General features: G+C 35.3%; 1 protein-coding gene across 2 annotated transcripts; it reads right to left on the reverse strand.

Moving 5' to 3' along the window:
- Window positions 1–9,323: 9,323 nt before the first annotated feature.
- LOC138311968 (C-type lectin domain family 2 member L-like) lies at window positions 9,324–15,527 on the reverse strand. 2 transcript variants are annotated; one of them, XR_011206817.1, is made up of 5 exons: window positions 15,453–15,527; window positions 13,272–13,360; window positions 10,479–10,572; window positions 9,757–9,986; window positions 9,324–9,460 (listed from the first exon to the last, which is right to left on the reverse strand). XR_011206817.1 is itself a non-coding variant. In XM_069253082.1 (4 exons), exons 1-4 carry the CDS (start codon window positions 15,499–15,501, stop codon window positions 9,925–9,927), a joined length of 294 nt encoding a protein of 97 aa, XP_069109183.1. In that variant the 5' UTR covers window positions 15,502–15,527; the 3' UTR covers window positions 9,749–9,924. The 2 variants fall into 2 exon arrangements, 1 of the variants encoding a protein (XP_069109183.1); XM_069253082.1 differs by lacking the exon at window positions 9,324–9,460 and having other exon boundaries at window positions 9,749–9,986.
- Window positions 15,528–25,562: the final 10,035 nt, after the last annotated feature.

Here is a 25,562-nt window from a genome sequence, read left to right on the forward strand (position 1 = left end):
ACTTTAATATCTAACTAATTATTCAGATCCATGTAAGACGGACACTAGTAATTTTGAACATTTTGGTGTATATCAAAGAAATGATATTAACGGTAACAATGTGGTCTTGTCTGTGTTATCTATATCATATGCCATGCAGTCAAATGTACTATGATCAACATGGGTAGCTGACCAATTGGGTCTATAGTTGGGAGAAATTCCATATATATCATCAAAACACTATGCTGGGAGAAATACCATATATATATCATCAAACACTGCTGGGAGAAATACCATATATATCATACAGGTAAGCTGGTGAGGAATACCATATATCAAACACTATGCTGGGGAGAAATACCATATATATCAATCAAACACTATTGCTGGGAGAAATAGCCATATATATCATCAAACACTATGCTGGGAGAAATACCATATATATCATCAAACATCATGCTGGGAGAAAAACATATATGCTGGGAGAAATGGCTACCATAACCATATATCATCAATCAAACACTATGCTGGGAGTAAATACCATATATATCATCAAACACTCTATGCTGGGAGAGGAATACCATTTATATCATCAAACACTATGCTGGGAGAAGAAATACCATATAATATCATCAAACACTATGCTGGGAGAAAAATACCATATATATCATCAAACCACTAATGCCTGGGAGAAATACCATTATACCATATCATCAAACTATGCTGGGAGAAATACCATATATATCATCAAACACATGCTGGGAGAAATACCATATATATCATCAGAAACACCAATATATCATCAAACATGCCTGGGAGAAATACCATATATATCATCAAACACTATGCTGGGAGAAATACCATATATATCATCAAACACTATGCTGGGAGAAATACCATATATATCATCAAACACTAAGCTGGGAGAATACCATTTTTATATGCAAATCACTTGCTGGGGGAATTAGAAATATATGCATATATATACATCAAACACTATGCTGGGAGAAATACCATATATATCATCAAACACTATGCTGGGAGAATACCATATATATCATCAAACACTATGCTGGGAGAGAAATACCATATATATCATCAAACACTATGCTGGTGAGAAATACCCATATATATCATCAAACACTATGCTGGGAGAAATACATATAGAAATCATCAAAACCTATGTTGGGAGAAATATATCATCAAACACTATGCTGGGAGAAATACCATATATATCATCAAAACACTATGCTGGGAGAAATACCATTTATATCATCAAACACTATGCTGGGGAGAAAATACCATATATATCATCAAACAACTATGCTGGGAGAAATACCATTTATATCATCAAACACTTATGCTGGGAGAAATACCATATATTATCATCAAACACTATGCTGGGAGAAATACCATTTATATCATCAAACACTATGCCTGGGAGAGAAAATACCATATATATCATGATATCAAAAAACACTATGCTGGGAGAAATACCATATATCAATCATCAAACACTATGCTGGGAGAAATACCATATATATATCATCAAACACTATATCAACGAACACACTGCTGGGAGAAATACCATATTATATCATCAAAACACTATGCTGGGAGAAATACCATATATATCATCAAACACTATGCTGGGAGAAATACCATATATATCAGGGAGGAAAACACTATGCTGGGAGAAATACCATTATATATCATCAAACACTATGCTGGGAGATTACCAGGGAGAATATTATATATCATCAAACACTATGATGGGAGAAATACCATATATATCATTCAAACACTATGCTGGGAGAGAAATACCATATATATCATCAAAACACTGCTGGTAGATGAGGGAGAATACCATATATATCATCAAACACTATGCTGGGAGAAAATACCATTATATATCATCAAACACTATGCTGGAGAAACTACCATTATATAACATCAAACCATTCATGCTGGGAGAAATATATATCATCAAACACTGCTGGGAGAAATACCATTTATATCATCAAACACTATGCTGGGAGAAATACCATATATATATATAATACCATAGATCTCATAAACATGCATGGGTGAGAAATACCATTTATATCATCAACAAACACTATGCTGGGAGAAATACCATATATATCATCAAACACTATGCTGGGAGAAATACCATATATATCAATCAAACAATGCCATATACCATATATATCATCAAACAGTATGCTGGGAGAAATACCATATATATCATCAAACACTATGCTGGGAGATATACCATATCTATCATCGAACACTACCATACCATATATATCATCAAACACTATGCTGGGAGAAATACCATATCTATCATCAAACACTAAGCTGGGAGAAAATACCATATATATCATCAAACACTATGCTGGGGAGAAATACCATATCTATCATCAAACACTGCTGGGAGAAATACCATATATATATCATCAAACCACTGCTGGGAGGAATACCATTTATATCATCAAACACTATGCTGGGAGAAATACCATATATATCATCAAACACTATGCTGGGTAGAGAAATACCATATATATCATCAAACACTGCTGGGAGAAATACCATATATATCATCAAACACTATGCTGGGAGAAATACCATATATATCATCAAACACTATGCTGGGAGAAATACCATATATATAACATCAAACACTATGCTGGGAGAAATACCATATATTATCATCAAACACTATGCTGGGAGAAATACCATATATATCATCAAACAAACACTGCTGGGAGAAATACCATATATATCATCAAACACTATGCTGGGAGAAATACCATATATATCAATCAAACACTGCTGGGAGGAATACCATATATCATCAAACACAATGCATGGGAGAAATATATATCATCAAACAACTACTGCTGGGAGAAATACCATATATATCATCAAACACTATGCTGGGAGAAATACCATATATATCATCAAACACTATGCTGGGAGGAAATACCATATACTATATCATCAAACACTAGTGCTGGGAGAAATACCAAATATATCATCAAACACTATGCTGGGAGAAATACCATTTATATCATCAAACACTATGCTGGGAGAAATACCATATTATCATCAAACACTATGCTGGGAGAAATACCATATATATCATCAAACACTATGCTGGAGAAATACCATATATATCATCAAACACTATGCTGGGAGAAATACCATATATATCATCAAACCACTATGCTGGGAGAAATACCATATATATCATCAAACACTATGCTGGGAGAAATACCATATATATCATCAAACACACTATGCTGGGAGAAATACCATATATATCATCAAACATATGCTGGGGAGAAATACCATATATATCATCAAACACTATGCTGGGAGAAATACCATTTATATATCATCAAACACTATGCTGGGGGAGAAATACCATATATATCATCAAACCACTATGCTGGGAGAAATACACATTTATATCATCAAACACTATGCTGGGGAGAAATACCATATATATCATCAAACACTATGCTGGGAGAAATACCATATTATATCATCAAACACTATGCTGGGAGAAAATACCATATATATCATCAAACACTATGCTGGGAGAAATACCATATATATCATCAAACACTATGCTGGGAGAAATACCATATATATCATCAAACACTATGCTGGGAGAAATACCATATATATCATCAAACACTATGCTGGGAGAAATACCATATATATCATCAAACACTGCTGGGAGAAATACCATATATATCATCAAACACTATGCTGGGGAGAAATACCATATATATCATCAAACACTATGCTGGGAGAAATACCATATATATCATCAAACACTATGCTGGGAGAAATACCATATATATCATCAAACACTATGCTGGGAGAAATATCCATATATATCATCAAACACTATGCTGGGAGAAATACCATATATATCATAAACATATCATCAATACATCAAACACTGCTGGGAGAAATACCATATATATCATCAAACACTATGCTGGGAGAAATACCATATATATCATCAAACTACTGCTGGGAGAAATACCATATATATCATCAAACACTATGCTGGGAGAAATACCATATATATCATCAAACACTATGCTGGGAGAAATACCATATATATCATCAAACACTATGCTGGGAGGAAATACCATTTATATCATCAAACACAATGCTGGGAGAAATACCATATATATATCATCAAACACTATGCTGGGAGAAATACCATATATATCATCAAACACTGCTGGGAGGAATACCATATATATCATCAAACACTATGCTGGGAGAAATACCATATATATCATGGAGAAAACATTACTATGCTGGGAGAAATACCATAATATATCATCAAACACTATGCTGGGAGAAATACCATATATATCATCAAACACTATGCTGGGAGAAATACCATATATATCATCAAACACCTATGCTGGGAGAAATTACCATATATATCATTCAAACACTGCTGAGGGAGAAATACCATATATATCATCAAACAGTATGCTGGGAGAAATACCATTTATATCATCATCAAACACTATGCTGGGAGAAATACCATATATATATCATCAAACACTATGCTGGGAGAAATACCATATATATCATCAAACAATGCTGGGAGGAAATACCATTTATATCATCAAACACTATGCTGGGTGAAATACCAATTTATATCATCAAACACTATGCTGGGAGAAATACCATATATATATCATCAAACACTATGCTGGGAGAAATACCATATATTATCATCAAACACTATGCTGGGGAGAAATACCATATATATCATCAAACACTATGCTGGGAGAAATACCATATATATCATCAAACACTATGCTGGGAGAAATACCATATATATCATCAAACACTGCTGGGAGAAATACCATTTATATCATCATCAAACACTATGCTGGGAGAAATACCATATATATCATCAAACACTATGCTGGGAGAAATACCATATATATCATCAAACACTATGCTGGGAGAAATACCATATCTATCATCAAACACTAAGCTGGGAGAAATACCATATATATCATCAAACACTATGCTGGGAGAAATACCATATATATCATCAAACACTATGCTGGGAGAAATACCATATATATCATCAAACACTATGCTGGGAGAAATACCATTTATATCATCAAACACTATGCTGGGAGAAATACCATATATATCATCAAACACTTGGGAGAATACCATATATCATCAAACACTATGCTGGAGAAATACCATATATATCATCAAAAACACTGCTGGGAGAAATACCATATATATCATCAAACACTATGCTGGGAGAAATACCATATATATCATCAAACACTCCTGCTGGGAGAAATACCATATATATCATCAAACACTATGCTGGGAGAAATACCATATATATCATCAAACACTATGCTGGGAGAAATACCATATATATCATCAAACACTATGCTGGGAGAAATACCATATCTATCATCAACACACTAAGCTGGGAGAAATACCATATATATATCATCAAACACTATGCTGGGAGAAATACCATATATATCATCAAACACTATGCTGGGAGAAATACCATATATCATCAAACACTATGTGGGAGAAATACCATATATATCATCAAACACTGCATGGGAGAAATACCATTTATATCATCAAACACTATGCTGGGAGAAATACCATATATATCATCAAACACTATGCTGGGAGAAATACCATATATATCATCAAACACTATGCTGGGAGAAATACCATATATATCATCAAACACTGCTGGGAGAAATGCCATATATATCATCAAACACTATGCTGGGAGAAATACCATATATATCATCAAACACTATGCTGGGAGAAATACCATATATATCATCAAACACATATGCTGGGAGAAATACCATATATATCATCAAAACACACTATGCTGGGAGAAATACCATATATATCATCAAACATGCTGGGGAGAAATACCATATATATCATCAAACACTATGCTGGGAGAAATACCATATATATCATCAAACACTGCTGGGAGAAATACCATATATATCATCAAACACTATGCTGGGAGAAATACCATATATATCATCAAACACTATGCTGGGAGAATACCATTATATATCATCAAACACTATGCTGGGAGAGAAATACCATTATATATATCATCAAACACTATGCTGTGGGAGAAATACCATATATATCATCAAACACTGCTGGGAGAAATACCATTTATATCATCAAACACTATGCTGGGAGAAATACCATATATATCATCAAACACTGCTGGGAGGAATACCATTATATCATCAAACACTATGCTGGGAGAAATACCATATATATCATCAAACACTATGCTGGGAGAAATACCATATATATCATCAAACAGTATGCTGGGAGAAATACCATATATATCATCAAACAGTATGCTGGGAGAAATACCATTATATATCATCAAACACTATGCTGGGGAGAAATACCATATATATATCATCAAAACACTATACTGGGAGAAATACCATATCTATCATCAAACACTATGCTGGGAGAAATACCATATATATCATCAAACACTATGCTGGGAGAAATACCATATATATATCATCAAAACACTAAGCTGGGAGAAATACCATATATATCATACTATCATATTATCACAAACACTATGCTGGGAGAAATCAATATATCATCAAACATATGCTGGGAGAAATACCATTATTATCATCAAAACACTAAGCTGGGAGAAATACCATATATATCATCAAACACTATGCTGGGAGAAATACCATATCTATCATCAAACACTAAGCTGGGAGAAATTACATATATATCATCAAACCACTATGCTGGGAGAAATACCATATATATCATCAAACACTGCTGGGAGAAATACCATATATATCATCAAACTATTGCTGGGAGAAATACCATATATATCATCAAACACATATATATCACTGGGAGAAATACCATATCATATCTATCATCTAAACACTATGCTGGGAGAAATACCATATATATCATCAAACACTATGCTGGGAGAAATACCATATCTATCATCAAACACTAAGCTGGGAGAAATACCATATATATCATCAAACACTATGCTGGGAGAAATACCATATCTATCATCAAACACTAAGCTGGGAGAAATACCCATATATATCATCAAACACTATGCTGGGAGAAATACCATATATATCATCAAACACTGCTGGGAGAAATACCCATATATATCATCAAACATTGCTGGGAGAAATACCATATATATCATCAAACACTATGCTGGGAGAAATACCATATATATCATCAATCATTGCTGGGAGAAATACCATATATATCATCAAACACTATGCTGGGAGAAATACCATACATATCATCAAACACTATGCTGGGAGAAATACAATATATATCATCAAACACTATGCTGGGAGAAATATACATACATAGCATCAAACACTAAGCTGGAATTAATTACATATTGAGGGTAACAATTGAAACATAAAGTAGACAACATAAAATTTAGATAACTGTGCCGTGTAAACCGATGATCTGTTTTCCTTCAGTGACGCCGATGACTTAGTGATTGACAATGTATCCTTTATCAGACAGACTGTAGTTTTAATTAAATATCACCACATTGATGTTTTAAAAAAAGCAAATGTTTGCCTTTTGTTTCTGACTAATTGATTGTTGTGATATCAAGATATCAAGAGCAAAGAAATAGCAAATATTTCATTTCAAATAATTTTATTCATTGAGACAACAAATAATCCCTACACCATTGTCCCTCACGCAGGAGACGATCTATAATGTGTGGTAATTGCCAATTACTTGTGGTCTGCTATTGTTACTATTTATTTCCTTCAGGTTTAAAACGTATCCATTTACCTTGTTAGAGCTATATTTCCGATATCTTTGACAAAGTCAGAGTAATATCAATTTAAATACTGTATGTTAAAAATGTCTTCAAGTTTTCGACATTTGTTTTCTTTTCGTCTGTGTGGGTGACATATACGAGGAGCAAATCACAAGGTATCCATATCTAACATGATGAATACGACTTTTCCATTGATTTGCAATTTTCAGCAATTCATAAAAAATCAATTTTGATGTAACTTATAGATAATTGGAGCAATGTAAATTATAATTTAGAAAAAAACACATTAAGGTTTAATTATGTTCACCGTCAGAATCATAATGTATCCATTTTAACCTGTTGAAAACTAAATTTTCGACAACTTTAAGTGGCATTGATAGCAATTGATCAATTTTAACATGCGGAGAAGATAGCGTTTCGATTTCCTTGTTAATGTAATTAAGAATGATGAAAACATATTTTGTAGATCACTTTGTAAAGTCATTGATTCAAAAAAGTAAAAATGTTAAAGATAACTTTAAATTATTATGGCATTGATGATGCATGTCGTGTACTGTCCTATATTTTTGTGCATGTTCGCGCTATAATCTTCGCTCTAAAATAAGAAACGCGTTTATTGCATACTATGCCAGTCTCTAATGGGACAATTAATTTGAATGCAGGAATATATATTCCCTTGCTAATAAACAATTTAATGTTAAACTAGAAACAATGCACATGTCCTCTGTAATATTACAGTTAATATTTTAGTTTTTCGAAGACTTATAATTACCCAAAACCTGTTCAAAAATGATGTTTTTTTTCGGTAGATGTTTTGCGCAAAATTATTTATGTTTTTCAATAATTGATGTATATGAGGTGCATATTTGCTTATCACTCTTTTTGGTCTAAATGGTCACGTAGAATAACGTTTACTGTGTAAGACATTTATTTATATTTAATAATTTGCATGAACAAGATGAGATACCTTCCAAATGATTTTGTTTTTGGAGGTATCTCATCTTGTTCCCTACCCTGACCTTGATCTCTTTAATGTGACCTTGATCTCTTTAATGTGACCTTGGTCTCTTTAATCTGACCTTTCCTGACCTTACAGTGGACTGACATTGGTCGCCACTGTCGGTATGAGGCATTAGATAAGCTTTTATCATTGACAAATAATTTTTGATCAATTTAGATAGTAGAAATCGGACATTTAAAACAATAGTACAAGCGACATTGTATAACTAGATCATAACACATGAATCAAGTGATAAATTTGTTTTCGTGTGATTTTACACAGGGCCTGGCATCATAAAACTATTCTCAGACAGATTTATTTAGTCAGGTATATGATTTCACATAGCCTGAGTAAAAGATCTGTCTGAGAAAGTTTTATTGTGCCGGACCCTGGTCATTAAACTAATGGATGTATCATCGTTTATTATACTATAAAACACAACTAGTCTCCAATGCCAATAACACTGAGGTGATGTGATACCGGCTAGCGACACCGTGACGTCACTTTCCAATCAACCTAACGTGATCCATGACCCCGTGGTGCCCGCCACGGGAGGAGGCGTGGTCTTTACACATGACTGGACGGGGTCGCTGAAAAAAAAAACCCAGGTTCAACAGCGTTTTGACATTTTAATTTAAATGTATTGACTAATTCCATCGATGCAACACAACAGTGTCCTTTTAATGCTTTTGTCATAAAACTATATGTTTTAGCGATAATCTTGATGTAGACGATTTTTACCTTAACAAAAGTAGGTAAACTATCATTTGTTATCATACTAGTAATTTTGGTTATCCTTGTAAACTTGTATATCAAATGTCAAAAGAATCACGTAAAACTATTGATGAATTTAAATAAACTGACTAATTGTTTGTCTAAAGCTCACCTCAGTTCACAGATGTACAGGCCGTTATTGTAACACGACGTGTCCGCGAAGAGGAAATCCACCTGATTGAACAGCGCTAAACAGTAGTTTCCAGTCAAGTTACTTGGTTTACCGGAACCCCAGGCGAAGTAAGTAAGTGGAGTCCGATCTATGTTCCTTACCCATTGGCTAATTACGTTGCCTTGGCTTACGTGTACCATCTATCCAGTAGTATTGTTTGGCCGTAGCGTCTTTAGAACATAAATAATTGTCAGTATCAGTGGACAGTCTTCAGAAATTTCCAGTCCATTGACCACGTTCTTGTCTTTTGTTGTTACAGCAAACACATGAAGCCATTCGGGTTTAAGACGAAAATATCAACAAAAACGAGTCCCGAAAAGAAATCATATTAAACCTCATTCCGAACATCAATCTACAGCATTTGCAACGTCAGATGTTGTGGTGAACAAAAAAAGAGTACGAGTATTTGTGGAATTCTGGAAGGTAAAAAGGGCCTGAACTAGGATTATACATAGGGTTTGAACTAGGATTATACTTAGGACGAATGTGTTTAAGAAGAAGATGAACATAGATCACATGCTTACAGCATTTATTATAAATTGTCGGATAGACCAAACCGATCACAAGTGAGAGTTGGATACAGAAGAGCACGGAGAGCTAAGAGAGTGAAATTACCCAATGTCTGATGTTGTAAATGTAATCATGACTAATGCAGAGCCTACCTGTAGGAAATCGCTTGACAATTTCTCTGAGGAACTTCAACTCTTGGACATCATCCACTTGGGCCAGAGTGGCATTGTTTGTTAGACAATATATCTACAATAAAAACGCTGTAAACATGACTATATTTGCGTGATAATAGATAAAAACCGTTGGTAGTCTGACAGTTATAGTGTTTTCATTTATAGCGATAGAGTGGTTGAAATAGCTTTGTTAAAAATATATTAGACTTAGTTTCCAATCTGCGGAAAAGTCGACATTTTATAGTAAATGAAAGCAATACCAGACAATAGGTAAAAAGAACGGATAACACTGTTTGAATTAAGAAACTAATCCCATAGAGTACATCAAATAGAAATCACTTCTTTCTTATCCTTAGCACGAAACGAAAATATATTGTAAAATTCCAAATTACACATCGTTCGTAGTAACATACGGAAACTTCCGCACGTTTTGTCACGATGTAAAGATGACGAAAGAAAATGTTGAAGTTGAACTTTGGAATTTAATGATGATAACTTTGACTTGACGGATGGCTATTCTGGAGTGTCCAGAATATAGCCGTTATGTTCCGTACAAAGTCGGAGACCTAACTGCTTTACAAATAAAATATTTCATGCTTAAATAATGTACATACAATAAAATTACAGAATTATGATTGACAGATATCGCTCATTGGCAGATTAATCAGCCGTGGTCAGTGTCCTTTAGGCAATTAGGATGGCCGTGACATTAATCCGGTTACGTAATAGAATAGAAACTTAATTGCCAGAGGATATACACAGTTATCACACATAAGGATTTTATACTCAAATGTCACAAACGTAAATATGATCAAGAATATAACCTTAGGAATGTCAAATTACACACAATAGTATTAACTGATAATTGATGTTAAAAATTTAGCAACTATTAACGCAAAGCTCAAAGCACTTTAAAATTTATCACAAAATTCTTTGTGATAACTTCCTTCCGCTCCGGGAAAGACGCGTCCCGCGTCTTAATTAAACTGTCCATTGTTTTGATGGAGTCTATTCGCTCGGTGTTCATAGGAAATGTGTGGTCGCTGGCGTCGTGAATTATTTTGTGGTTGGTTTCGTGGTCCGGGAAAAACATTCGGTCTGGTAGTATTTGGAGCGCTGTAGTAAACTTAGTTGTTTTTGGAGGCTTGTGATTATGTTTTGTTTCTGTTTTAATTCCTCGTCCTTCTCCGAAATTCTGAACTTTTAAATTAGAAATCTGTCGCTGCGTCTGTTCTTTTTGTTTCGCGGTTGTTTGTAATGTACTGATTGTTTCATCTTTGCTTTTCATAATTTTCTTTCTGTTGTCCAATGCTTTTTCTAGTTCTTTGATTTGAGACACATAATTGGTTATATTCACATTTTTGACGCGCGCACATTCCTCTTCTAGAATTTCGTTTGATCTTTGTAATTTTGCACACTTTTCTGATATTTTGGAGATGGTAATTTTGGTACGAACAAGTTTTGACTGTAATGAAATTATCTGGTTGCTGTAGTTAGAGTCTTTCTGGAAATCGTTTTGAAATTCACTATTTTCAATGTTACTGAATGGAAAAATACACAATACCTTTTTGGTTTCTCGGAATTTCCCGAGACGTTCAGAATCTCGCCGCCGTTTAGATGTTGACTTGGCCTTTTTCTTTGGTGCAGTGCGAATAACGGACTTACTGTCCGAAGAGTTTTTCGGGACAGGAACAGAATGGATAGGCAGTTGTCGCTGACTGGTCCAGGGATAATATCCTGTTGTACCAACATTTGTAGTACAATGTCCGGTTCGATTAAAACACATTCTCGAAAAGTGGCCAATGTTTCCACATCGGAAACAGTAACATCCGTTTGCTGGACAACACATCGGATGGTTTGGGGCGAAGTGGCCTCCACATCTATAGCATAATGCCATCCTGAATGGTTACAGTCAAAACGTTACCCTGGTTAACTCCAAAGTATGGCGAACACAGTCTTGGTTAAAATCCAGTCCGTGTGATTCCGAATAGAGTTGGTCCTTCTTTGAGTCACTCGCGGGAAATACTTGCTTGGCAGTTGAGGTTTCGGGAAAGCGTACCCAGCGTAGAAGTGGGTACTACCAGGATTATCTCCACCAATTAACTTACGGAAACTTCCGCACGTTTTGTCACGATGTAAAGATGACGAAAGAAAATGTTGAAGTTGAACTTTGGAATTTAATGATGATAACTTTGACTTGACGGATGGCTATTCTGGAGTGTCCAGAATATAGCCGTTGTGTTCCGTACAAAGTCGGAGACCTAACTGCTTTACAAATAAAATATTTCATGCTTAAATAATGTACATACAATAAAATTACAGAATTATGATTGACAGATATCGCTCATTGGCAGATTAATCAGCCGTGGTCAGTGTCCTTTAGGCAATTAGGATGGCCGTGACATTAATCCGGTTACGTAATAGAATAGAACTTAATTGCCAGAGGATATACACAGTTATCACACATAAGGATTTTTATACAATATGTCACAAAACGTAAATATGATCAAGAATATAACCTTAGGAATGTCAAATTACACACAATAGTATTAACTGATAATTGATGTTAAAATTTAGCAACTATTAACGCAAAGCTCAAAGCACTTTAAAATTTATCACAAAATTCTTTGTGATAGTAGCATCATACTCTGATCGACTGTGACTTTTTCTCGGAATTTTAAATGAGGTCCTAAGCTACCCAGAAACGTAACACACGGTAACCATCCCAATTACTGACCCTGACCACAGTTTGTGTTGATATTGGACACGTACCACTGAATCGCCACTAGCGTGAAGTCCCGTGGAAATAAAATAACAGGAGTTCCCTCGACGGATCCAGCCATCAGGACATACGGCAAGGACTGCAAAAAGACAGGTCGTTTTATAGGGTCGAAGTAACCCGGCCCCGATTTCTCGAAACTTAAGTGCAGACTTAAGTCAAAACTTAAGTTTTACTCCTTATGTAACTTATATGAAAATTTATGACTTAAGTCAGTTTTTGACTTAAGTTTGTTTCGAAAAATTGGGGCCAGGACTTTAACTATTCTTGAATGAGAGTCTTGAATAGATTGTATGGACATTCGTGATTGTCTGTAACTATTCTTGAATGAGAGTCTTGAATAAATTGTATGGACAGTCGTGATTGTCTGTAACTATTCTTGAATGAGAGTCTTGAATAGATTGTATGGACAGTCGTGATTGTCTGTAACTATTCTTGAGTGAGAGTCTTGAATAGATTGTATGGACATTCATGATTGTCTGTAACTATTCTTGAATGAGAGTCTTGAATAGATTGTATGGACAGTCGTGATTGTCTGTAAACTATTCTTGAATGAGAGTCTTGAATAGATTGTATGGACAGTCGTGATTGTCTGTAACTATTCTTGAATGAGAGTCTTGAATAGATTGTATGGACAGTCGTGATTGTCTGTAACTATTCTTGAGTGAGAGTCTTGAATAGATTGTATGGACAGTCGTGATTGTCTGTAACTATTCTTGAATGAGAGTCTTGAATAGATTGTATGGACATTCATGATTGTCTGTAACTATTCTTGAATGAGAGTCTTGAATAGATTGTATGGACAGTCGTGATTGTCTGTAACTATTCTTGAATGAGAGTCTTGAATAGATTGTATGGACAGTCGTGATTGTCTGTAACTATTCTTGAATGAGAGTCTTGAATAGATTGTATGGACAGTTGTGATTGTCTGTAACTATTCTTGAATGAGAGTCTTGAATAGATTGTATGGACAGTTGTGATTGTCTGTAACTATTCTTGAATGAGAGTCTTGAATAGATTGTATGGACAGTTGTGATTGTCTGTAACTATTCTTGAATGAGAGTCTTGAATAGATTGTATGGACAGTCGTGATTGTCTGTAACTATTCTTGAATGAGAGTCTTGAATAGATTGTATGGACAGTTGTGATTGTCTGTAACTATTCTTGAATGAGAGTCTTGAATAAATTTTATGGACAGTTGTGATTGTCTGTAACTATTCTTGAATGAGAGTCTTGAATAAATTTTATGGACAGTTGTGATTGTCTGTAACTATTCTTGAATGAGAGTCTTGAATAAATTGTATGGACAGTCGTGATGTCCTCCCTCGTTATGTCCGACATGATATTCTGTTCAACAAGATGACACACAAAAGTCCGTCCACAATTCTCCAGGGGAGTATAACTGACTCATAGTAAAACTGATTTGATCAGATTTGTTCTCCTTAGCTGCCTTCAGTTTTGCTATGAGATTGTTCATGTATGGATATAACGTCAAATTTAGTAACCCTTGTAGTTGCGAGAAAAGTCCTATAAAACCACGAGATCTGGACAAATCGGAAGTTACAATAACAGAAGAAGAATTGATGTACATGTATTTTATAACTAATAAAGGTAGACCAAACAACATGAAGTAGTAGCCAATTTATTTGAAGATTTCCTGTGAACCACAGTCAATTGCAATCGTCGAGACAAATAACAATGAATCTGGCTTGTCATTTAAACATTACTACAGAAATGCAAGTGACATCATTATCTTAACTAAGACGTTTAACCAAATACAACATATCAAAAAAGATATTATTCAAAGTGACATTGTCATCTTCACCAACTACTCAGAACTGAACGTGAGACAATTTGTGCCAGAAAGACACACACAATGTATATATAAGTTGTAGATAAAGAACGTTGCTCTCACATCACCAGACCGTCGAAATTAAATCGTGAATCGTCGACACTTTCCGTAAACTAGAAAATGCCTTGACCGAATAATCTCCGGAAAGTTTGTGATTCTCATGCTGACGGATAATACCGATCGTTTCCGATCAAAATAAAAAACTAATTGTCTTGTGAATTTCATGTTACACTTATGACGATGTCAGACTGAATAGATTACGATCTGAAATTAATTAGTCATATGAAACCAAACATAGTTACACTACTATAAGTTATCTTACCACATTGTACAAGTCCGTGTAGGAGAAGGACAGCCCAAAGTGACATCATTACATTACCACTCTACCGGCCTGTTGTATTCTCATTGATAAGACGATATGGCGATAAGTTTGGATCTGTCTAGCTTATAATATTGTTATACTGTAGTTTACCACTGCTATTTCTAATCCTTTTAAGATAATATTTGTTTTCTTCAGAAATCAATTGAAAATCAGCAGTTTTGATGAAAGCAGCCAGAGGCTGTAGAACTAATTATAATAATATTGATAAATAATGAAAAAAAATATTCATTTCTATTTTTTTATACATGTATGGAAATATCTATTGGTGGATTTGCTTTGAATATTGTAAACACATATATTTTTTTTATTTTGATTTGAGTCATTTGACTATTGACATTTTAAAATTAAAACCAACAAATACTCATTGTAATGGACACCATTGCATAGTCCCCCAGCGACCTCCTCCCCATCCCCATCTGCAACAAATCAAGAATGCAGTTGCACAGTGTATGAACATCTTGGGAGAAATTTTTGATGTACTTTTATATTGGAATTCATGGTCTCCTAAACTATACATACCTAATACAAGTCTTTTTTCAGAGGAATTGATTTGGCAGTGATAATGACTGTATGTTATGGAGATAAGCCGAAAACTGTTCAATATGTGGGATGTATCGAGGCCCGTCAAGGCCGAGATCTGTTTCTCTCTCACATATTGTACAGTTTGAGGCTTATCTCTAACTTAAAACATAGCAAGTCTTTGTGTTAATTAAGTACACTTTTATTTCTCATATAATCCAGTTTTTTTTGCCTTTGTCTTTGAGCTCAGGTATTTCTACTAATGAGCATTCAACCATAACATATAGACAATGGCAACATAGAATTACCTTTGCCTGTGTTATATGTGATGAATAGCATTCAAAAACTGAATGCATGAAGCATGCTTTTGGGTTGGACAACAACCTGTAAATTCATTTTCACCGTGTCTGCCAACAGTGATGGAGGGATATTACTTTCGAGGGATATTACTTTCTTAATTTAAGCGATATATTTAGGTGGCTTTTACTAAAAGGACATTTCTTTCCAATGTCTGATGTGGTAAAGAAGTGACATATGAAACTAGACTTGCAATTTAGGCGTTTGTTTGAAAGTGTCTTGCTAAAATGATCACATATAACAGTTATTTCCAGGCCAGTTCAAAACAGTCTGTCCCCTAGAACTTTCGTTGAATTCAGAGGATTTAACATTTCGACTTCTCTAGGACAATTTTGGATTTATTTATACCATGTGCAATTTCATTCAACAAGCCAATGGGATTTAAGTAAACTTCTGAAATATTGCTGAAATAACACCAAAATAGGTGTACATTTAAAATCAAAAGTGACGTACAAAAACAAAAAGGTTTCAAAAAGCGGAAATTGGAGTTAATGCTCTGGATAAGTGTTAAATGGTGAATTCATAATAAGGAGTAAAAACTCTATCTGGGATATATACAGAAATTCCGTGGATGTGTTTAATTCCGCATCAATAGAGGATTAAATTCTCTACATATTCATTGTGTGGGATTTTTTTCGTAATTTGGATTAAAAATAATGGAATATTCCGGCAGGTTGTGTGTTGTGTGTTAACATAATTATGGGATTATGCCCAGAGACATATACTCACACCGTATTGTGTAACTCTGCCATATGCTACCTTTTACTGTCTTATAAGTGACTGTCTTTTATTAGATTCAAATATAAGACAGTAAGATGTAAACATTAGGACAGTTACAGGTAATGGTCCGATAATTCGGGAGTTAAAGTACAGAAACAACAATAGATGACATCACAAGTATGTTTTAATGCAGAATTATAAAAGTCTTGCTGACGGGTTCTTACATTATGATGATTTATTTTTGTGATTTGATATATATAAGATACGAGTCTAATGGCGTGATCAGGTTAGTAAGTAATAAACCAAACAAATAAACAACAAAAAACCAATATTACCATTGTTTTGTACCAGTTTATGTCCTAAAGCCTTCAAATCCAACATGGTATGGGTAAAAACGCGAAAAAAAACATCGATTTTGTTTGTGAAGATAATTGACCCTGCATAACTAATATGAATCAATGTTGGTGTATTTTTGACACTATTTAAAGTTTGACCAATAAGAGGTCCCCATTTCATCACTATGGGCATGATTTATTTCAAGGAGTCATTTCAAAATCGATTGCCTGTAATTTAGCATCTCTTAAAATTTGATGTTAAAACCCCCATTTACCCATTTTCAATGAATTGCAGACGAAAAATTGACAACAGAAAGTTGGCCCAGCGAAAATTTTTATCAAATTGATCAACATTCCTTATTACCCCAATATACCAATTTTCATTGAAATCAGAGACCGAAATATAAAAACAGGAAGTTGACCCAGCGGCCATCTCGGAATACCAAAATCTTTACGAAAATATTTGCATGTTGTTCGCCATCCCTTAAAACCCCTAAAAAACTTTATGCACCATCCCATACCCTATGGAGTATGTCTACCAAGTTTCATGATCATCGGCATATTAGTTTTTGAGAAAAGTGTTGGAAACCATGCCGGCGGAAGAAGAAGAAGAAGAAGAAGAACCCGAGCAAAAACAAAAGGTCCCCCACTTCGTTTGGGGGACATAACTATGTATTAGTCTTGAAACTCTCATAACTCTGGAAGCCTTTGGAACCATACCAATATTTGTCACTATTATATGCTTACGTGACAAGAAAAGATACTTATCCTGCAAAACATCTAATGATACCGAACCAAATCGAAGCAATGGGACCGCAACATCGGTTACAAAACCTACCTCTCAGATTAAACTAGTTGAACTACCAATGAGATTTGAGATCAACCAACCGTCTGGTAAACATAAAGATAAACATTCATGTGCTGACTTCGCCCAAGTTAAAGTCCATTGTCCTTCATCTGTCTGTCACATAAAGATAAACATCCATGTGCTGACTTCGCCCAAGTTAAAGTCCATTGTCCTTCATCTGTCTGTCACATAAAGATAAACATCCATGTGCTGACTTCGCCCAAGTTAAAGTCCATTGTCCTTCATCTGTCTGTCACATAAAGATAAACATCCATGTGCTGACTTCGCCCAAATTAAAGTCCATTGTCCTTCATCTGTCTGTCACATAAAGATAAACATCCATGTGCTGACTTCGCCCAAGTTAAAGTTTATTGTCCTTCATCTGTCTGTCACATAAAGATAAACATCCATGTGCTGACTTCGCCCAAGTTAAAGTCTATTGTCCTTCATCTGTCTGTCACATAAAGATAAACATCCATGTGCTGACTTCGCCCAAATTAAAGTTCATTGTCCTTCATCTGTCTGTCACATAAAGATAAAACATCCATGTGCTGACTTCGCCCAAGTTAAAGTCCATTGTCCTTCATCTGTCTGTCACATAAAGATAAACATCCATGTGCTGACTTCGCCCAAATTAAAGTTCATTGTCCTTCATCTGTCTGTCACATAAAGATAAACATCCATGTGCTGACTTCGCCCAAATTAAAGTTCATTGTCCTTCATCTGTCTGTCACATAAAGATAAACATCCATGTGCTGACTTCGCCTAAGTTAAAGTCCATTTTCCTTCATCTGTCTATCACGTAAAGATAAACATTCATGTGCTGACTTCGCCTAAGTTAAAATCCATTGTCCTTCATCTGTCTGTCACATAAAGATAAACATCCATGTGCTGACTTCGCCCAAATTAAAGTTCATTGTCCTTCATCTGTCTGTCACATAAAGATAAACATCCATGTGCTGACTTCGCCCAAGTTAAAGTCCATTGTCCTTCATCTGTCTGTCACATAAAGATAAACATCCATATGCTGACTTCGCCTAAGTTAAAGTCCATTGTCCTTCATCTGTCTGTCACATAAAGATAAACATTTATGAGCTGACTTCGCCCAAATTAATGTCCATTGTCCTTCATCTGTCTGTCACATAAAGATAAACAATCCATGTGCTGACTTCGCCTAAGTTAAAGTCCATTGTCCTTCATCTGTCTGTCACATAAAGATAAAACATTTATGAGCTGACTTCGCCCAAATTAATGTCCATTGTCCTTCATCTGTCTGTCACATAAAGATAAACATCCATGTGCTGACTTCGCCCAAATTAAAGTTCATTGTCCTTCATCTGTCTGTCACATAAAGATAAACATTTATGAGCTGACTTCGCCCAAATTAAAGTCCATTGTCCTTCATCTGTCTGTCAAATAAAGATAAACATTCATGTGCTGACTTCGCCCAAGTTAAAGTTCATTGTCCTTCATCTGTCTGTCACATATATATAAACATCCATGTGCTGACTTCGCCCAAATTAAAGTTCATTGTCCTTCATCTGTCTGTCACATAAAGATAAACATTTGTGAGCTGACTTCGCCCAAATTAAAGTTCATTGTCCTTCATCTGTCTGTCACATAAAGATAAACATCCATGTGCTGACTTCGCCCAAGTTAAAGTCCATTGTCCTTCATCTGTCTGTCACATAAAGATAAACATCCATGTGCTGACTTCGCCTAAGTTAAAGTCCATTTTCCTTCATCTGTCTATCACGTAAAGATAAACATTCATGTGCTGACTTCGCCTTAGTTAAAATCCATTTTCCTTCATCTGTCTGTCACATATATATAAACATCCATGTGCTGACTTCGCCCAAAATTAAAGGTCATTGTCCTTCATTCTGTCTGTCACATAAAGATAAACATCCATGTGCTGACTTCGCCGAAGTTAAAGTCCATTGTCCTTCATCTGTCTGTAACATAAAGATAAACATCCATGTGCTGACTTCGCCCAAATTAAAGTTCATTGTCCCTTCATCTGTCTGTCACATAAAGATAAACATCCATTTGCTGACTTCGCCCAAGTTAAAGTCCATTGTCCTTCATCTGTCTGTCACATAAAGATAAACATCCATATGCTGACTTCGCCTAAGTTAAAGTCCATTGTCCTTCATCTGTCTGTCACATAAAGATAAACATTTATGAGCTGACTTCGCCCAAATTAAAGTCCATTGTCCTTCATCTGTCTGTCACATAAAGATAAACATCCATGTGCTGACTTCGCCCAAATTAAAGTTCATTGTCCTTCATCTGTCTGTCACATAAAGATAAAAACATTTATGAGCTGACTTCGCCCAAATTCAAGTCCATTGTCCTTCATCTGTCTGTCAAATAAAGATAAACATTCATGTGCTGACTTCGCCCAAGTTAAAGTTCATTGTCCTTCATCTGTCTGTCACATATATATAAACATCCATGTGCTGACTTCGCCCAAATTAAAGTTCATTGTCCTTCATCTGTCTGTCACATAAAGATAAACATTTGTGAGCTGACTTCGCCCAAATTAAAGTTCATTGTCCTTCATCTGTCTGTCACATAAAGATAAACATTTATGAGCTGACTTCGCCCAAGTTAAAGTCCATTGTCCTTCATCTGTCTGTCACATATATATAAACATTCATGTGCTGACTTCGCCCAAATTAAAGTTCATTGTCCTTCATCTGTCTGTCACATAAAGATAAACATTTATGAGCTGACTTCGCCGTAATTAAAGTTTATTGTCCTTCATCTGTCTGTCACATAAAGATAAACATTCATGTGCTGACTTCGCCCAAATTAAAGTTCATTGTCCTTCATCTGTCTGTCACATAAAGATAAACATTTATGAGCTGACTTCGCCTAAGTTAAAGTTCATTGTCCTTCATCTGTCTGTCACATAAAGATAAACATCCATGGTTCTGACTTCGCCTAAGTTAAAGTTCATTGTCCTTCATCTGTCTGTCACATATATATAAACATCCATGTGCTGACTTCGCCCAAATTAAAGTCCATTGTCCTTCATCTGTCTGTCACATAAAGATAAACATCCATGAGCTGACTTCGCCTAAGTTAAAGTTCATTGTCCTTCATCTGTCTGTCACATAAAGATAAACATCCATGTGCTGACTTCGCCCAAATTAAAGTCCATTGTCCTTCATCTGTCTGTCACATAAAGATAAACATCCATGAGCTGACTTCGCCCAAATTAAAGTTCATTGTCCTTCATCTGTCTGTCACATATATATAAACATTCATGTGCTGACTTCGCCCAAATTAAAGTCCATTGTCCTTCATCTGTCTGTCACATAACTTAAAGATAAACATTTATGTGCTGACTTCGCCTAAGTTAAAGTTCATTGTCCTTCATCTGTCTGTCACATAAAGATAAACATCCATGTGCTGACTTCGCCCAAGTTAAAGTTCATTGTCCTTCATCTGTCTGTCACATAAAGATAAACATCCATGTGCTGACTTCGCCTAAGTTAAAGTTCATTGTCCTTCATCTGTCTGTCACATAAAGATAAACATTTATGAGCTGACTTCGCCTAAGTTAAAGTTCATTGTCCTTCATCTGTCTGTCACATAAAGATAAACATTTATGAGCTGACTTCGCCTAAGTTAAAGTTCATTGTCCTTCATCTGTCTGTCACATAAAGATAAACATCCATGTACTGACTTCGCCCAAGTTAAAGTTCATTGTCCTTCATCCATGTGCTGACTTCGCCCAAGTTAAAGTTCATTGTCCTTCATCTGTCTGTCACATAAAGATAAACATCCATGTGCTGACTTCGCCCAAGTTAAAGTTCATTGTCCTTCATCTGTCTGTCACATAAAGATAAACATTTATGAGCTGACTTCGCCTAAGTTAAAGTTCATTGTCCTTCATCTGTCTGTCACATAAAGATAAACATCCATGTGCTGACTTCGCCCAAATTAAAGTCCATTGTCCTTCATCTGTCTGTCACATAAAGATAAACATTTATGAGCTGACTTCGCCTAAGTTAAATCCATTGTCCTTCATCTGTCTGTCACATAAAGATAAACATTTATGAGCTGACTTCGCCTAAGTTAAAGTCCATTGTCCTTCATCTGTCTGTCACATAAAGATAAACATCCATGTGCTGACTTCGCCTAAGTTAAAGTTCATTGTCATTCATCTGCCTGTCACATAAAGATAAACATCCATGTGCTGACTTCGCCCAAATTAAAGTTCATTGTCCTTCATCTGTCTGTCACATAAAGATAAAACATCCATATGCTGACTTCGCCTAAGTTAAAGTCCATTGTCCTTCATCTGTCTGTCACATATATATAAACATTCATGTGCTGACTTCGCCCAAATTAAAGTTCATTGCCCTTCATCTGTCTGTCACATAAAGATAAACATTCATGTGCTGACTTCGCCTAAGTTAAAGTCCATTGTCCTTCATCTGTCTGTCACATATATATAAACATTCATGTGCTGACTTCGCCCAAATTAAAGTTCATTGTCCTTCATCTGTCTGTCACCAAGTTCCACTTACTTCAAAGAAATTGAGTGACAGCTTCATAGGTAATGAAAAGGTAGTAAATTCACTGGATATATAAATGCATAGCCTCTGAAAGTGTAATGAGAGACTTCTGAGAAGATAGTGGAGTTAAAGTTATAGCTCACCACTACTTCGAATAATGCTTTAAAAGCACTGCTTACGCCCAGCTGAATGTCTTAGATGATATCACGAATGAGCATAATGATCAAACATGTAATGTTATGTGCTGGAACTGTGAGGGCATCATGGCTAGTACACCTATTCAGTTTTTGAAATGAAATTAGATAAGAGCCCTGGTCTAAATTGCAGTCGAATTCTACAGAACCTTCTGGGAGGATATTGAGGAACTAGTAGTTGACTCATCAAACAGTGGATATGATCATGAAAATTTTTACATAAAATAACAAGGAGTTTGATCTTTAATCTTTAAAAAGGGAGATCCTTTGTTATTAGAAAACTGGAGACCTTTCACAATCCTAAATATTGATTATAAAATTGCTACAAGAGTACTAGCCCAAAGACTAAAATTGGTTCTACCAGATATTATTCATACTGATCATGGTTACAACTCTTTATAATTTAAAACTAGTCGAGGTATGCGTCAAGGTTGTTCATTGTCTGTTTTGATCATCGTGAAAGCGGTAGAAATAATGGCAGTTAGATTAAAGTTATATTTAATGCTAATTTCACTGTAACGATACGTCGCTGAAACACTTGATATTTGAACATGGACATGTAACTTGATAATTTAACTCATAAAAAAGCATTATTTCGGAAGAGCCGAAATCTAGGGATCATATATCCATGGTTTTGATTAAAGCGCCTTCAATCAACGCCATGTTCAATACCTTCGAGTTTTGTCGGAATTCTGAATCGTATCACGTGACTGACGTCGACACGACCTACACAGATATGTAGGAATCAGGAAATCGAATGGGTACCATTTCAAAACGGGAGGAGTCTGTATATCGTGGAGATCAAACTTGAAAACGGGAGGAGTCTGTATATTGTGGAGGTCACACACTTGAAAACGGTGGGAATATTTACATTGCTAGGGTCACACTTGAAAACGGGAGGAGTCTGTACATCGTGAGGGTCACATTGTGGAGGTCACACATGAAAACGGGAGGTATCTTTACATTGATAGGATTACACATGAAAACGGTCATGTATATGTTCTAATTCTTTATTTCTTTAACGAGGATTGCACACAGCCCTAGGGCTACTAGATGCTCTCCTCGACACATATGACAATACAATATATACATGACTATACATTAGAATAACGCACACACTCTCACTCACACAAACATTCCATGACGAAAAAAAATGTATATTGTGGAGGTCACACTTGAAAACTGGAGGAGTCCGTATATTTTGGGTGTCACATATGAAAACGGGAGGCATCTTTTCATTGATAGGGTCACACTTAAAAACGGGAGGATTCGGTATACATGTATTATGGCGTTTATACTATATATTGTCAAGATGACACTTGAACACGGAAGGAGTCTGCATTTCTAAATATAAGGGCAAATTCTATTTGTCACACTTTACTTTCAAAGCATACACATATATTAAAGGCCCAATATCCGCATCTTTCTTATTTTTTTTCATGATTTAGGAGAATGTTGAAAAAAAATCCTGTTGTAAATCATGCAGAGACAGGACTAAATCGAAGTCAAGATGAGCGACTATGATTCGGAATACTTTGATAAAAAATCAAATAAATATTAAACATCGCTAGGTGGGTCCCACTTAGTCAAACAAGCCGAAGTTAGCCGACATTGTAACGTCGTTGCCGAGAACGTCATGTGACTACCGTTACTACGTAACGTCTGTCCGAACTCTTCCGAAAACGGGTCATGAACTTTCCGACTTCCGTTCGGTAATAATCGTAACTTCTATGGCGACCAGTTTAAAATGAAGGCATGTTTACATGTATCGACTTTCAGCAACTGCTGTACTAAAGTTATTAAAAAAATCATTACAAATATTCTTTAATATATCTTAATTTCAACTACATCTACAAATACCAACAATATCGGAGTCGAATTTAACTTGAAATTTTGTTGATAGTTACGTATAGTGTGGCTTTAACAAATTGAGTCACACCAAAGACATATTTTTTCACTGAAAATGTTCGTATTAGATTTTATATATATGATCTTACATGAGTGTCCGTTTCATATAAAGTTTATGATAAGAGTCTAAGAAGTTTTTATTTTTGCGAGCCTTGGCGAGACAAAACAAAGAATTTCACGTCAAAATGTATTCCAAAAATCCAGCAGAGACCGCCATTTTGCCCCGCTGTCCTCGTAATCCTGACGTCACGGCATTTTTCCTAACGTCATTTTATTGTTTTCTGTCTGACGTCACAATGAATTATCGCTCCAGGTCATATTACACTAGTGACATACGCAAATTTTTCAATCAATGATCTTCAAATTTGTATCATAAACGGCACTCTGATGTGGCACATTGTATCATTATCACATTCTATTATACTACATGAGTAAAGTATTAAAGTTTTAGATGCTTTCAGTTACATTTTTTTAGGAAATATAAGTCTTACATTATATAAACACCTTGTATTATATCATATATTGACTAGAATGTTCACACTTCCCATATTGACGTTGTAGTAATACACAATTTCGTCTGCTAGAGCTTTGCCAATCCATGTATTAAAGTTATATGTGACGTATTTTTCATTCTCACG

The sequence above is a fragment of the Argopecten irradians genome, unplaced genomic scaffold, assembly GCF_041381155.1.
Source record: "Argopecten irradians isolate NY unplaced genomic scaffold, Ai_NY scaffold_0166, whole genome shotgun sequence".
In the NCBI taxonomy this organism is placed as follows: Eukaryota; Metazoa; Mollusca; class Bivalvia; order Pectinida; family Pectinidae; genus Argopecten; species Argopecten irradians.